General features: G+C 42.0%; 1 protein-coding gene across 3 annotated transcripts in view; it reads left to right on the top strand.

The window, feature by feature from the left end:
* The window catches only part of TULP3 (TUB like protein 3), a 67,887-nt gene that overhangs the window by 19,640 nt on the left and 31,673 nt on the right, over nt 1-16,574 (top strand). For all 3 annotated transcript variants that reach the window (XR_008391051.1, XM_037133937.2, XM_053662372.1), the window contains exon 2: nt 10,960-11,011. Coding sequence is in view for 2 of the 3 variants with exons in the window: in XM_037133937.2 (XP_036989832.2) it covers nt 10,960-11,011 (52 nt within the window). In the remaining variant the exon portion in view is untranslated. The remainder of the gene's footprint in view (nt 1-10,959; nt 11,012-16,574) is intronic.

Genomic DNA, 16,574 nt, shown 5'->3' with positions numbered 1-16,574 from the left:
CAAATAAGTTTTCAGTTTCTTGCTTTTCCTCTTCTCCTTCTGGCACCCCTATGATTCGGATGTTGGAGCATTTAAAGATGTCCTGGAGGTTCCTAGGCTTCTCCTCATTTTTTCGAATTCTTGTTTCTTCATTCTTTTCTGGTTGAATGTTTATTTCTTTTTTCTGGTCTAAACTATTGATTTGAGCTCCACTTTCCTTCCCTTCAAAGTTGGTTCCCTATATATTTTGCTTTATTTCATTTTGGGTAGTCTTCATTTGTTCCTTCATTTTGTGATCCAGCTCAGTTAGTACTGTGAGCATCCTGGTTACCAGTGTTTTGAACTGTGCATCAGATAGGTTGGCTATCTCTTCCTCGCTTAGTTGTATTTCTGCTGGAGTTTGATCTGTTTTTTCCTTTGGGCCTTTCTTTTTTTCTTTTTCCGTTTAGGCATACCTGTTACATAGTGAGGGGCGGAGCCTTAGGTGTTCACCAGGGTGGGACAACCCACGCTGGGTTGTGAAGCTGTATGTGGGGGCGGGGTCCGAGAAGGAACAGTGCTGCTTGCTCTGCTCTCTGCCCATTTTCAATCACTTCCCATGCCACACACAAGCAAATTGGGCCCTTCTGGTGCTGATTCCCAGGTAGGTGGGTTTGTGTACTTTCTAGGACCCTGTGGATCTCTCCAGTGAGGTTGGGAGTTTCTCCTGCTGCCTCAACTGCCACAGTCTTTTTCAGTCAGAGGTTTGAGGCTTTATTACCCTGCATTGGAGCCCTGGGTTGTGTGGTCTTTCTCACTCCCAAGTTGTTCCTCCCGGTTTATGTGCACTCGAATGTGGGATCACCCAGTCCATAAGCAACCGCCTGGCGGGCCAGCCACGTGTCCTCTCTGCCAAGCTGTCTGTCCCTGCTCCGCCTACTGGTCTGGATGATTGCTTCTTCTTTAACTCCTTGGTTGTCGAACTTCCATATAGTTTGATTTTCTGTCAGTTCTGGTTGTTTTTTGTTTTTAAATTGTTGTTTTTTTTCTTTTGGTTGTGTGAGGAGGCACAGTGTGTCTACTTATGCCTCCATCTTGGCCAGAGATCCACAACCTTTCTATATGCCTTTACTCATTCAGATTTAGCCATAACTCACTCTCAATTTTTGTTCTTTTCCACACTGGGAAGGACCATACTCAAAGTCTTATCTGACAGCTAAAAGTCCCTAGCTTTATAAGCATATGAAATAAAGTAAAAGAAACATTGCCACCCTGTATTGGGGGTTACTATCCTTTTCCAGAAGAGGAATTTCAAATCTCCTTCAGGAGTGCAGGTCCAGCTTTCCCTTTCAGCATCAACCATAGCAGTAGGGTCTTTGTCCTCCTCAGGCAGTGCCTGCTTTATCTGGTGGATCCAGGGTTTGATTACCATCAGCTTTAAGGAAGAATGTGATGTCAACAGGACACGATTGGTACCAGTCCATTGTTCAGCTAGCTGATGTTCAGGGACTTGAGTCTTCCAGGTCTTTCATCTTTGGATGTGGTTAGCACAAATTGGATTTCAACTATCTATTTCCCTGAGCAGAAAGATTTAAGGTATTTACCCTGTGGTTGGAGAGGAGCAGTGTAAACCACTTACTCTTATTGATCCTTGGTTTAGAGAAGGTAGGATTTTGTCATTTACTAAATGGCTGTAAACTGCTTGGCCAATTAATAGTCTACTTAGTTTCCCTTTTCCATTTGTCCTGCCTTACTGGCTTATGTTATATTTATGCACAGTTGTATAAATATAACATAAATAAATCTAAAAAGTATAATGATGTGAATAAAACTCAAAAATATTTTCCTGACCAAATCAGCCAGGCACAAGAGAGTACATAACTCCTATGGCCCCTTCCTACTCCTCCCCAGTGATCTGTATCAATCTGAGAAGATGGCAGGTTATGGACCCTCAAAAACCATCTTAGTGTCTCATTTCAAGCTGACTTTTTTAAAATATATTTTTATTTTCTTGATTATGCCATTACATTTGTTCTATTTCCCCCCTCTGTTCCCCTCCACCCTGCACACCCCTCCCCCACCATTTCCCCCTTTAGTTCATGAACACGTGTCTCAAATTCTTTAGATTCTGTATTTCCCCTACTATTCTTACCCTCCCCCTATCTATTTTCTGTCTACTGTCTGTGCTACTTAATTTCTGTACCTTCTCCCCCCTTCTCCTCCCACTCCCCTGTTGCTAACCCTCCATGTGATCTCCATTTCTATGGTTCCGCTCCTGATCTAGCTGTCCTCTTAATTTGCTTTTGTTTTAGGTATGGTTGTTAATAACTGTGAGTTTGCTGTCCTTTCATTGTTCATCTTTTTTAATCTTCTTTTTCTTAGGTAAGTCCCTTAGATAAGTCCCTTCAAGGGACTTCCCTTGAAGTCCCTCTCCATTCAAGAGACTTAGGTAAGTCTCTTGAATAAGAGCTTGGTGATGATGAACTCCTTGAATTTGATCTTATCTGAGAAGCACTTTATCTGTCCTTCCATTCTAAATGAAAGTTTTGCTGGATAGAGCAATCTTGGTTGTAGGTCTTTGGATTTCATGACTTGGAATACTTCTTTTAGCCCCTTCTTGCCTATAAGTTCTCTTTTGAGAAATGCACTGACAGTCTGATGGGAATTCCTTTGTAGGTGACTGTCCCCTTATCTCTTGCTGCTTCTAGGATTCTCTCCTTCATTTTAATCTTGGCTAATGCAATGATGATGTGCCTTGGTGTGTTCCTTCTTGGGTCCAACTTCTTTGGGACTCTGAGCTTCCTGGATTTCTTGGATGTCTATTTCCTTTGCCAGTATGGGGAAGTTCCCTTTTATTATTTGTTCAAATAAATGTTCCACTCGTGACTGTTCCTCTTCCCCTTCTGGTACCCCTATAATTCGGATGTTGGAGCGTTTAAAGATGTCCTGAAGGTTCCTAGGCCTCTCCTCATTTTTTTGAATTCTTGTTTCTTCATATTTTTCTGTTTGGTCATTTTTTCCTTCTTTCTGGTCTACTCCCTTGATTTGAGTCCCAGTTTCCTTTCCATTACTATTGGTTTCCTGTGCATTTCCCTTCATTTCAATTAGTTTAGCTTTCATATGTTCTTCTAATTTGCAACCAAAATCAACCAGTTCCGTGAGCATCCTGATCACCAGTGTTTTGAATTGTGCGTCTGAAAGTTTGGCTATTTCTTCATCACTTAGATTTATTGGCTCTGGGGCTCTGAGTTGTTCTTGAGCCATGTTTTGATCTGTTTGTGCCTGTTATGTATGAGGAGAGGCGCCTTAGGTGTTCACCAGGGCAGGCTTACCCAGGTTGCTGGGTTGTGAGGCTGTCTGTCGGGGTGGGGTCAGAGAGGGAGCAATGGTGGTCCTCTTCGCTCGCCCAGTCCACGTCACTGCTCGTGCTTGCCTGTTTATCTGAGTACAAATGTGCGAGCCTGCTGCCCCGGGCCATTGGAGCCTGCGTGATCTGTCTCAATGCTCACCTCTTCACTGGTTTATCCGTGCGCAAATGTGCGACCGACCACAGACAGCCAGCCGTGCCTCTTCCCTGGGTTTACCCGTAGCTAGCCCGCACCTGGGATCTGCACCCTCGGCTGCCTGCGTGCCGCCCGGGTCAAGGGATCTTTTATGCCTGACCCGCTCCACTGCTGACTTCGCCCCTCTCACCGGTTTAGCTGAGTGGTTCGTTGTTTTCGGACTCCGTATTGTTTGATTTTCTGTGTGGTTTGGTTGCGTTTATTGTTGTTGAAACTTTGTTGTTTTTAGATCTGGTTGTGTGAGGATGCAGTGTTTCCACCTACGCCTCCATCTTGGCAGAAGTCCTCTCAAACTGACTTTTTTATAAGAAAATAGGGTAGGTAAGGGGTTTGGGGGGGGAGGTTAATCTGAAAAAAGTTGCAGTTCAGCTGTGATTTCCCTAGTACTTTATCTGTTGATTACCAGTTGTTTATCTGTCAATTCTTCATCTGTGTCCCTCCCTGAAACACACTATTTCCATCACTTGCAGACCTCTGAGGCACAATGGTTAAATTGTTTGTCAGCCTCCTAAATCAAGCATTCCAGTTCTTGGTATAACTGCTTTCCATGTGCATTGATTACTTAAGCTTATTAACTACAGCTAAGGCTGAAATCTTTTAGGTGCCTCTGGGTGGGGCCTTCGGAAAGGTGAAGGCCAGAGTCAGCCACCACCTGTGTTCTGTCTAGAGTCATTGGGCATGAGCTACAAAGTGATCTGCAGATGACTGCTACTTGTGCTGGGCATGGAGATGCCCAGGAGAGCCAAGCTGTGAACCAAGGCTGACCGTTACCAAGGCTGACTGCTGCTAAGGCTGGACCTGCGGCCACTTAGTGAGAGATGTAGGGTACACTGAGGCCAGATGCTGCTTGTTGAGAGATTTTAGGAAAGTCTGACACATGAGCCAAGACAGGCCTTTCATGTGGAAAAACCACTGGAGATGGCTTGGGTGGGCCCACAAATTGGGTGGGGCATCAGAATCACCAGGGCAGGGCCAGCATTAGCCAGATGCTTGAAGATATGGCATCCACCTGCCAGCTTTGTCGGGGGGAGGGCTCATCAGAGGAACAATGGCCCCTGCCAGCACTTCTCTCTGGGAGAAAGCTGCCCCTCCCCCTCCCATCCTGATACAAGACCCTTCAGTTCCTCCCCTAAGTCCTTGGGGCCTTTTGAGCTGCTGCCCAGTACTGGAGCTCAGAGGGAATAAGTTGGTTTAAGTCTGTGCAGGCCCTTTTAAAGGAACTGCTTGTCACTCCAGAAGGACTGCATCTTTCTCAGCCTGGGTCCCTGCTGGTTTTTATAGCCATAAGTTATAGGGACTTCTCTTCCTGGCATCAGAACCCTCTGCTTGGGGGCCTGGTTGGGGCTCAAACCCCTCACTCCTCAGGGAGGGCCTTCAAGCTGAAATATCCCTCCCAGTTTTTATCTACCACATGTGGTTATGGGATGAGCTTATTGCACATCTCCACCCCTCCTATTAGCTTCCATGTTTTGTATTGATTTACTAACCAGGTTTAGTTAGGCTTGCTATTCAACAGCTTAGTTTGCAATGAAGAAAAGAGAATATTAAAGGAAAGTAGGAAAGTTTTTAGTAAGATCGTATTCCAGTTTATACTAGAAATTCTAGTTCAGATTTAATATAAGTATGTAAAATATCTTTATTATTTTTGCTAAGTTATAATTTAACACTAGAACTCAGAGAAAAAGTATAGCTTTTGATGTATAAGAGGCATCTAAATATTACAGTTACATAGCTTCAGGTTAAATGCTTTGATTATACCCTGTTTAGTTATATTGCTCAGCTTGCCAGGCTTGATGAAAGAGTAAGTGGTATCAAGACCAGGCATTGAAGATGCACCTGGTTTCCTCACTATTAGAGGCCTTGAGAAATGTTTAAGGACTTTAGTCATTTGTCAGAATTTAGCTTTATTGTAGCATTTGAAGGAGGGGATAATAGGATTTTTTTTTTTTTTTTTACATGCCAGAGGGTTTTGCAAATGTGGTTTAGAGCTGAGGGCAGAGTGAGTTGGAAGAAAAGCAGAATCATAGCAGTAGTTGTTGAAAATACTAGTTCATAACAGTGGATTTTTTTCAAGATATCCTTTTCTATGTAATATTCACAATTTTTTTGTCATAGTTGTTTCACATAGAACTTTTTCAGATTTATACTAATATTTTCTGAATGCTAATATTCTAGCACTATATTCATAAAACTAAAGTTATAAAATATGTGAGTGAGGATAGACAACATTAAGGAAAACAGGAACGTATATAGGAGAAACTCAACACCCACAGAATTGAGGCCAGAATTTCATCTGGCATTTTTTAAAAATATATTTTATTGATTATGCCATTACGGTTTTCCCATTTCCCCCCCTTCATTCCCCTCTATCCTGCACACCCTCTCCTACCCCCACTTTTCCTCTTTAGTTAATGTCCATGTGTCATAAGTTCTTTAGCTTCTGCTTTTCCCACGCTACTTTTGCCCTTCCCCTGTCTATTTTCTACCTACCATCTATGCTACTCATTTCTGTACCTTTTCCCCCTCTCTCCTCCTCCGACTCCCCTGTTGCTAACCCTCCATGTGATCTCCATTTCTGTGGTTCTGTACCTGTTCTAGTTGTTTGCTTTTGTTTTTATTTTAGGTGTGGTTGTTAATAATTGTAAGTTTGCTGTCATTTTACTATACATGTTTTTTATCTTCTTTTTCTTAGGTAAGTCCCTTTAACATTTCAGCAAATAAGGGCTTGGTGATGATGAACTCCTTGAACTTGACCTTATCTGGGAAGCACTTTATCTGCCCTTTCAGTCTAAATGAAAGTTTTGCTGGGTAGAGTCATCTTGGATGTAGGTCCTTGCCTTTCATGACTTGGAATACTTCTTTCCAGCCCCTTCTTTCCTGCGAGATCTCTTGAGAAATCAGCTGACAGTCTTATGGGAACTCCTTTGTAGGTAACTGTGTTCTTTTCTCTTGCTGCTTCCAGGATTCTCTCCTTCATTTTAATCTTCGGTAACTTAATGATGATGTGCCTTGGTGTTTTCCTCTTTGGGTCCAACTTCTTTGGGACTCTCTGAACTTCCTGGACTTCCCGGAAGTCTATTTCCTTTGCCAGATTGGGGAATTTCTTCTTTATTATTTGTTCAAATAACTTTTCTTCTTCTTCCCCTTCTGGTACCCCTATAATTCAGATGTTGGAACATTTAAAGGTGTCCTGGAGGTTCCTAAGCCTCTCCTCATTTTTTTGAATTCTTGTTTCTTCATTCTTTTCTGTTTGGTTGTTTCTTTCTTCCTTCTGGTCCACTCCATTGATTTGAGTCCCAGTTTCCTTCTCATCACTATTGGTTCCCTGTGCATTTCCCTTCATTTCACTTAGTGTAGCTTCATTTTTTCATGTAGTTTGCGACCAGATTCAACCAATTTTGTTAGCATACTGATCACCAGTGCTTTGAACTGCACATCTGATAGGTTGGCTATCTCTTTACCACTTAGTTGTATTATTTCTGGAGCTTTGATCTGTTCTTTTGTTCAGGCCATTTTTTTCATCTTCACCTACCCATTCTGTATAAGAGGTGGAGCCTTCGGTATTCACCAGGGTGGGGCACTGATGCTGTATGTGGGGGAGGGGTCTGAGAGGGCGCAATGGTGCTTGTTCCACTCTCTGCTATCAGATTTCAGTCACTTCTGCTGCTTCCCCCAAGCAACCTGTGTTCTTCTGGTGCTGATTCCCAGGTGGGTGGGCTTGTGTACCTTCTAGAACCCTGTGAATCTCTCTAACAAACTCTCCTGTGAGGCTGGGAGTCTCTCCCGGCACCTCAACCCCCACAGGTGTTTTCAGTTGGTGTTTTAAGGTTTTATTTTCCGGTGCTGGTACCATGGGTTGTGCAGTCTGTCTCGCTCCCCAGTTTCACCTGGTTTATCTGCGAGCGAATGTGGGACTGCCTGGGCAGCCAGCTGCCTTGCGCACAGTACCCTGCTTCACAATTGCAGCCTCGCTGGATCTGCCTGTTGCCACCCTGCGCCCGGGGTCTGACAGCTTCTGCCTGCACACTGAGGGTCCGCCTGCTGCTGTCTTGTTTGACCCGTGTCACGGCTTTTTTTTTTTTGCCGTGACCCGCTCCACCTGGCTGCTTGACTCCATCTCTCCTACCGGTCTGGATGAATGTATGTAGAGGAGTTAAAATAACTCCTTGGTTGTCAGACTTCCATACAGTTCAATTTTCTATCAGTTCTGGTTGTTATTTTGTTTCTAAATTTTTGTCCTTATTTTGGTTGTGCAAGGAGGCACAGTATGTCTACCTACACCTCCATCTTGGTTGGAAGTCCTCTGGTAATTAAATTTTTATAGTCAGTGCATCTGTCTTGCTGTTAAGTAGCAGTCAAGTGGGTTGCTCTCTGGTATTTTTTATTTATTGGTTTGTCTTTCTTTTGAGCAGGGAAAATGGAGATGGTTTATTTTGAATACCCAATGTTTTTTTAAACATAAAGGATATAAGGGAATTAATAGAGGAGATTGTCAGAGAATCAGAATTCTCCTCCACATCTATAGTTAAAGGGTTAATATACAGGAAGATTCTTGGAGGTAGTATTCACATTCCAAGTTGCTAGGCATTACTAAAATGAATAAAACCTTCTACAGTGTAGGAATGTAATGGAAAACCATTCCACCATGGATAGATACTGCTGTGTGTTTACTCCAAGTGCAGGAAAAGCCATGCTTTCCTTTGCAGCCATGGCAATTTTCTTCTTCAGTAGGACCTTGTTTTTATAGTTTTTTTTTCCTCACAGTAAGCTGCTAGTAAACATTTTTAATAGAAGTAATTGAGAATCATTTCTGCCTTGTTTCACAGTTTATTCTTTCCAAGAATGCTGGGTCACAAAATAAAGTCTTCAAGTAGGAGCTCTGGCTGGTGTGGCTCAGTGGATTGAGCGCTGGCCTGTGAACCAAAATGTTGCCGGTTCGATCCCCAGTCAGGGCACATGCCTGGGTTGTGGGCCAGGTCCCCAGTTGGGGGTGTGAAAGAGACAACCACACAGTGATGTTTCTCACCATTTCTTTCTCCCTCTTTCTCCTCTCTCTAAAAAGAAATAAGTAAATAAAATCTAAAACAAAATATTTAAAACCTCTTGCAGTTAGGAAAGGGCTTCAGAGAGAATTTTTAAAAAATTCAAAAGGGGACTTCCACCAAGATGGAGGCATAGGTGGAGATGCCATGCTTTCTCACACAACCAAGTTTAGAGACAACTAAATATTAGCAACAGAAAACACAGCCAGAACACAGAAAATTGAACTTTTCGGAAGTCTGATAACAACAAATTCTTCAGCCTGACCGCGCGAAACAGCAGAGGGGGTCGCCATTTCCCTGCTCTGACTACGCCCCCATATACAGCGTCACAACCCAGCGACCTGGGAGTCCAAGGCTCTGCTCCTCATACTTAACAGGCACAAACAGACCAAAAATGGCTCAAGAAGATCTCAGAGACCCAGAGCCTATAAATCTAAGCGATGAAGAAATAGCAAAACTCTCAGACGCACAGTTTAAAACGCTGGTGATCAGGATCCTCACTGAACTGGTTGATTATAGCCACAAATTAGACAAACATATGAAGGTGAAACTAATTGAAATGAATGGAATTGCATAGGAAACCAATAGCGATGAAAAGGAAACTGGGACTCAAATCAATGGAGTGGACCAGAAGAAAGCAAATAATGGCCAAACAGAAAAGGATGAAGAAACAAGAATTCAAAAAAAATGAGGAGAGTCTTAGGAACCTCCAGGACATCTTTAAACGCTCCAACATTTGAATTCTAGGGGTACCAGAAGGGGGAAAGGAACAGCCACCAGTGGAAAACTTATTTGAACAAATAATAAAGGAGAATTTCCCCAATCTGGCAAAGGAAATAGACTTCCAGGAAATCCAGGAAGCTCAGAGAGTCCCAAAGAAGTTGGACCCAAGAAGGAACACACCAAGGCACATCATCATTACATTAGCCAAGATTCAAATGAAGGAGAGAATCCTAGAAGCAGCAAGAGGTAAGGGGACAGTACCTGCAAAGGAGTTCCCATCAGACTATCAGCGCATTTCTCAAAAGAGACCTTACAGGCAAGAAGGGGCTGCAAAGAGGTATTCCAAGTCAGGAAATCCAAAGACCTACAACCAAGATTGCTCTATCCAGCAAAGCTTTCATTTAGAATGGAAGGACAGATAAAGTGCTTCTCAGATAAGATCAAATTCAAGGAGTTCATCATCACCAAGCCCTTATTATATGAAATGTTAAAGGGACTTATCTAAGAAAAAGAAGATAAAAAAAGATGAACAGTGAAAGGACAGCAAACTCACAGTTATTAACAACCACACCTAAAACAAAAGCAAACTAAAAGGACAGCTAGATCAGGAGTGGAAACATAGAAATGAAGATCTCATGGAGGGTTAGCTACAGGGGAGTGGGCGGAGGAGAAGGGGGAGAAGGTACAGAAAATAAGTAGCATAGACAGTAGATAGAAAATAGATGGGGGAGGGCAAGAATAGTATGGGAAATATAGAATCTAAACAACTTGAGACATATGGTCACAAACTATAGAGGGGGCAATGGTAGGGATGGGGGATAGGGTGAAGCACAATGAAGGGGGGGAATAGAACAACTGTAATGGCATAATCAATAAAAAAATTAAAAAATAAAAGTTCAAAAGGTTTGGCTTGTCAATTGAAGACAGTAATTCATTCTATTTTTTGTTTTGTTTTTCTGTCCCCTACTGGTATTAGATCTAGTCTGTTCATCCATATTTATAGTCTCCAGTGACTGGCAGGCTTCATTAATGGCAAACTTGAAGAGTAAACCTAGAACCAGTGGTATATAGTGAGATGTTATACACAATCTAATTCTTCCTTTTTTAGAACTAGCTCCAAAAATAAAAATAAAAATAAAAATAAAAAGTGTATTTGGTCTCAGGTGAAAATTAGACTCTGAAAACAGAGCAGGGTTAGGGTCTGTTTCTACTGTTCAGTCTTATGCTTGGCTCTCCATGTCTTTTGTTACTTTATCTTCAAAGTGTGAAAAATAACAGTATCTGAGTTATAAGGTTGTTTTGGGGGAATAACTGAAACAACGCATTAAAATATTTAGCAGTGCTTCTGAATATAATGAGTGTATTCATTATATTGATGTATGATTTAAAAGCTTTTACAAATCCCTGCTCATGTGGAGTCTGTGTTCTACATCTTTTTCTTGTCCTTTGGGTATTTCAATCTCATCAAGTCCTTTGTGAAACAAATGTGGCATTAAGGATGACGAGTCCTCCTGAGGTCAGTGTGGGCAGCATCTAGAAACTGCTGTCCTACCAAAGGCAAAATTCATTGGTTCCAAATAGCCCAAAGGAGTAATACATGGAAAAGATGAAATCGACATGGTTTTAAAAGGATTTTTTTCATTACATGCTTGCTTTTCATATTTTTTAAACAGTGCCTTTGAAGATGAGACCATGAAGCTTCGACAGCTGAAACTAGATAATCAGGTGAGCACAGTATGCTTTTTTGAAATAAGTGAAGATCTGTATTGGCCCTGATGCTGATGGTCTTGACTCTGAAGTCTTGGTAGGGTCGTAGAAAGAAGACTTGAAAGTAAAAGACTTTGATGTTACTAAGTATTGTCTGGACTTAGTAGCTATTGAACCAAGGCCCTGTACTATGGGAAGACCAAAGTGATTTGAGGACATCAGCAATAAAACTGGCCTTGAATTTGTAATCACTGAAAATCCCTGGGCACCTTTCAAAAGAATTAGAAGAATGTTAACATTGTAATATTATGTGCTTATCTGGTCCTTAAGTACCTCTGTACACTGTAATTTCATTTAACTACAACTTTTTTTTCTTACCCTTATCCATCCTGCTGCATTTAAAAACTTCTATTATGTGCAGAATAATTTTCTTCACAGCACTGGTCCCAATTTTAGCTATACATTAAATTTGGGGGGGGGGCAGTGATTTCATTTACATTTGTTTCCTCCACTAGACTAAGTTCCATGAGAACAGGAAGCAAGTTTTTCTATGATAACTGTTATGTCAGAAGCTCATAGCATAGTGCTGGGCACATGATAATTCTTCATTAAATATTTGAGTGAAGGAAGGAATAAATGAACAGAGTTTTGTATTTTTACATGGTCTGATTATCGTGATTAGTCAGCCTAAAACGTATATCCAACATAGAATATTTGCTACTTCATATGAATGTTTTTTAATTCAGAAAATTCTATAGCTCTAGTCCACCTATGTAGGACCATTAACAATCAAAGTGTCTCAACTCCATAGGTAACTAAAAAGACCTCTGAAGTTTTGTCTTGCTTCTTTATGTTGGTTTTGGGATTAAAAGTGGGATTTAGCATAATAAATTAAAGGTAGAGTCATAAAGAACTAGGAAAGAGGTCTCAGCAGAGCATGCAGGGATGTGTGGAGCAGCCCTCCACAGCAGGGCGAAGTGGAGATGCAGATGGGAATGCCACCCTGGTCCCTGAAACCGCACTGGTACTTCTGCTTGTGCTTGAGCATGGCCTTCTTTGCAGGGCACCTTCCAGACCCTTCATGACAGTGGCACTGCCCTGGAGACTGTCATCACATCCTTCTGCCCTTCAGGCTCCCAGATGGTGGAGTAGGTGCCCATTGGTCTTCAGGGATCTTGTGTGCTAGCCTGTGCCACCATAGGAGACCTTACACTTCAGGGCCACAGCGATCACCTCCAGTCCCTGCTGCCCCAGAAGCCTGCTTGCCAGGGCTTTCTTCACCTACCGCATCATGAAGTGTGTGGAGAGTAGTGAGCCTCGAGCCTTGGTGGTCCCACCCTGTGGCCTAAAGGGCCTGGATAATGACAGCAATGCTGTGGAAGTTCATAAGCCATGTGGCTCAGCCAAGCCCGTGTAGACAAGGACCTGCAGCTGGTGTTCTGAGCTCTCCCCACACCTGGTGGCGTGCATAGGGCAGACCTCCCCTGCTCCAGGCTGCAGGAGTGCCTAGCCACCCTACCTTCTATAACTTGAGGGCCAGTCCCATCCCACCATTTGGTTGTCTCCATCTCTACATATGTCCAGCTCCGGATTGATCAGTAAAATACACTTCTAGGCTTAGGGATCCTTCAGAATGAGCTGACTGATGTCCAAGGTGGGGGACCCCAGTGCAGGTGAACAGTCCCTGGGGGGGCCCAGCCATGGTGGTTTTATGGTTTGAAACCACTGCTGAGGTTAATATACCAGCTGCAGCCTCCCTCCACCTGGCTTCCTGTAAAGATACTGGGAACATTTTAAGCAAATCTTCATATATTCTAAACCCAAGTTCTTTATTAGAAATATTTGTAGATATTTTTTTCTCGAACTCCATGGGTTGTCTTTTTACTCTCTTGAGGGTATCATCTTCAACACAAAAGTTTAATTTATCTACTGTTTCTTTTGTCATGTGTATTTTTAGTGTCATATGTAAGAAACCATTGTTTGCCTAAGGTTACAAAGACTTGCTACTTTATTTTCTCCTAATAGTTTTACACTTTTTCTGATTTGTTTTGAGTTTATTGTTATATGTGATGTGAGATGAGGGTCCAACTTCATTCTTTTGCATGTAGCTATCCAGCTGTCCCACCACCATTTATTGAAAAGCTCTCTTTCCCATGGAATATATTTTGCTTTTATTTTTACTAGTTTTGCTACGGTGTTTGTATTTTTAAGGTATGTGGACACCTTAGTTGCCTACAGAATATAAAAATTTCCAGACCCTTCTAGTGATGTTACTGAGACCTGGATACACATGAGGTAGAGAACATTTGTGCCATCTGGTGGACGATGCATCTGAGTGTAACACAGGCTCTTTAGGCCAGGTTGCCTCTCTTATTTGTACACACCCTTAAAGGAGAGGCAGTCATTAGTGCATTGAATTGGTATTTTAAAAAGTTTGATTTAGAACTTTTAGTTTTTTTCTTCCTATGATCTCACTTTTTGTGCCAGGGAAGCTAATTATTTTTAACCAAACTGATAGATATCAGGCAACCATACTGAACTTGTTGGTTGTACCTTGTGATCAGCCAGTTTAGTCCAAGACTGCCATAATGTAACCAGCCCATCATCTCTAGGGAGTCTTTGGAAAATTGAGAATCAGTGACATTAAGCTGTCATTAATTTGAGGGTTATGTAAGCTTTATTATTTTCCTGAGTTAAGCCCTTTGATGGAAATATCCCCTTCTTCCATCTCATCTCCTTTATTTCTTTATTTATTTCTCCATCAATCACCATTTGATATCCCCCCCCACCCCGGGGAAAATAGAGTAGAGCATACCATTAGATTCTGGAGAAAATGGATCCTTTGAGTTACTGTCCAGTTTCCAAGGGAATTGGGACATTTAAGATTATATAGCACTTAGTCCTGAAGGCAGCATATTTTAATTGCATAAAGGGCATTGAACCTTTGGTTCTCTTCCTGACTCCTTTGTAGGAAGGCTGTGTATACAGCCTTTAAAGCATCCTTAGCTTCTTAGGGGAGGTAAAACAAATGTTCTCTGGCCTGGTGGCTCAGTTGGTTCAAGTGTTGGCCCATTACCAAAAAAAAAAAAAGCTGCCAGTTTGTCTCCGGTCACAGCACATATGGGGGGCAAGCAATTGATGTTTTCCTCATATCCATAGTTCTCTCTCTCTCCCTTCCTCTATAAAATCAGTAAACATATCCTCAGGTGAGGATTAAAAAAAAACAAAAGAAATAGGAGTTGACATTGTTACATTAAAACTCAGTTAGCACTTCTCTTCTCCCCCTTCCACACTCTGAGAGGATGATTAGAATGTTGAATCATTCCAACTTCTTAGAAGGACAAGCGGTGTCGAGCAATAACAGGTCCGTGATGCCCGCAGATGTCTGGGGCTGCATGCGCTGGTACACTGATGGGCTCAGCCTGTGCCTGCCCTACACAAGCAGGCAAGGATAACCTGATGAACTCCATTCGTTATGGGGATCAGGGCTTACAGTTATTCCCCACGAATGAGGAATTTCCAGTACATGGGGGTCATAAGCTTGTGTTGATTAAGTCCCTGCCCTTCGTACACACTGCCTGTTGCTGCTACCGATTGGATGGTTTGGTGAGATCCTTGGATCACCCAGGGTTGGTCCATGGCCTTGGCAGAGCACTGAGAAGATGGTGGAACTTGACTATCAAGAGGAAGGAAAATTCATAACAAGGTTTCTGTAGGTGAACCTGAAAAAAAAAAAAGCTAAATCGGGTGACAGTTTTTACCAAGTGGCAGTTTGCCCATACATAATGTTTACCTTAAACGAATAGCCAGATACGTCTCCAGCCAAATGGGTTTACTAGGAAACAACAAGGAATTGCAGTTTGGGACATTTGGTCTAATGGCAAACCATGGGCAAGTACAGAGAAATAAAGGAAAGAACCACTCTTTTATGGATTCGCAAAGGAAAAATGAAGATTCCCTAGGAGGACACCGAAAGTTGGAAGTATAGTGAGTTTTCACTGGCTGAGTTATGGCAGTCTCCCATTGGCTGAACTCTTACTAGACAAGGAGGATTCTTCTTCCTGCTGAGGTAGGGAAGTATCACCTCTGTCAGAGATGCAAGGTACCTACCAACTCCTCTGTTAGGGTCAGTGGTGTGCATTGAGTGATGTGTGGGAGTTCTCTTCCACCCTCCTGACTTCATTTGAATGAAGTTTGTGTTTGTTAATTTTCATAGTAGATATTTTGTGAGTTTTTTTCCTATTTACAAACTTGGACAATAATAGGATATATTCAGTTCTGTAATATAGTAGTTGTGGCTGTGAAGTTCACAGTTTGAATCTACATTTTTTTAACAAACTAATTTTAGTTTTATTTTGACATCTGAAGTGTCTGAACAAAATTTCTAGGGATATTGTGTAGTGGGTTGAAGTGTGCTGCTTATGGGTTGAGCTCCAAGGGGCTTTTACCTCCCGAATCATCTCAGTCCTCTGTGTCCCAGTTCTCTTCCTGGCTGTCTAATGCAACCATGAGGACTCAGACAGCTAGGTGACCAGCCTGTTTGTGCACGTCTCTGGCCGAGTCAATTATTGGGATTCCCTATCCTGCATATCCTGTGAGATACCCTTTGACATCTCCACACAGATTCTTAGTTTTGTAAGAGTACTTGAGATTTGAGCTAGAGGAAGGAAGTGCCCATTATCTTCAGAGCCGAACAAGTTCAGACTCATTTATCCAGCTAAAGATTTGTTCAGACTCTCAAAAAACATGCTGGGGGAAAGAACAGGGTTGGGGGGAGCCACAGGCATACTTAAGAAAAAGAGAGCACTTGTTTTTTCCCCCTTGAGTTGTTGATATAAGTGAGTTTAAGTGTGACAAAGAAAGGTTTCACCAGGCACCTTGATAAGCTATCTTATCAGGAGTGTAGTTAGCCCTTTTCAGGTCTAAGAATGTGGTTTTTTCAGTGACTCTAGATGTAACGTGTGACACCTAGCTCTTTGGCTTCCCTTTTTTACATCACAAACACACTAGTTAAAACTTAAACCGGTCAGTTCTGAAAGCAGACATCACTTCATTAATCTGCAGTGAGAACTCTTAACTCTTCCACTGTGGATTCAACTCTGCTGTATGTGATTCTCTGTTACTGGGGATTTGATGCTTTAGAATTTAAACTGAAAATTAGAAGGCTGATTGGAAAGCAAGGGATCAGAGGAAATGAAATTAAATCATACTGAGGGATAGTTAGATCATCAAGGCCTTTTATAGTTTCTTGTGCTTAAAATGAGTACGCTCTTCCAGTAAAGAAAATATTCTTGTCTACCAAGTTTAGTATTTCTCTTTCTTGGGCAGGCTGGATAAAAAACTCTTGTCAAATTCTAGCTCTTTGGTTTCCCTTTTCTAGACCACAAACAGTGAATACTCCTATAGGACATTTTTTTCTTTATATATGTTAATAGGAGTAGCTGTTGCTTGTGTTTCAGTTTCACCCATTGTTTCACAATTAGGAGACTGCATGACACTAAACGGCTGTGGCTGTATAGGTAAGATGTGACAATTTCTCCTGTCTTTATACTTCATAGTTACCATATCTTCAGGCAGGTTA

Source organism: Artibeus jamaicensis, unplaced genomic scaffold, assembly GCF_021234435.1.
Source record: "Artibeus jamaicensis isolate MK-2021 breed Jamaican fruit bat unplaced genomic scaffold, CSHL_Jam_final contig_1028, whole genome shotgun sequence".
Lineage (NCBI taxonomy): Eukaryota > Metazoa > Chordata > Mammalia > Chiroptera > Phyllostomidae > Artibeus > Artibeus jamaicensis.
Note: the sequence above shows the minus strand (reverse complement) of the source record. Positions and strands in the feature narration are given on the sequence as shown.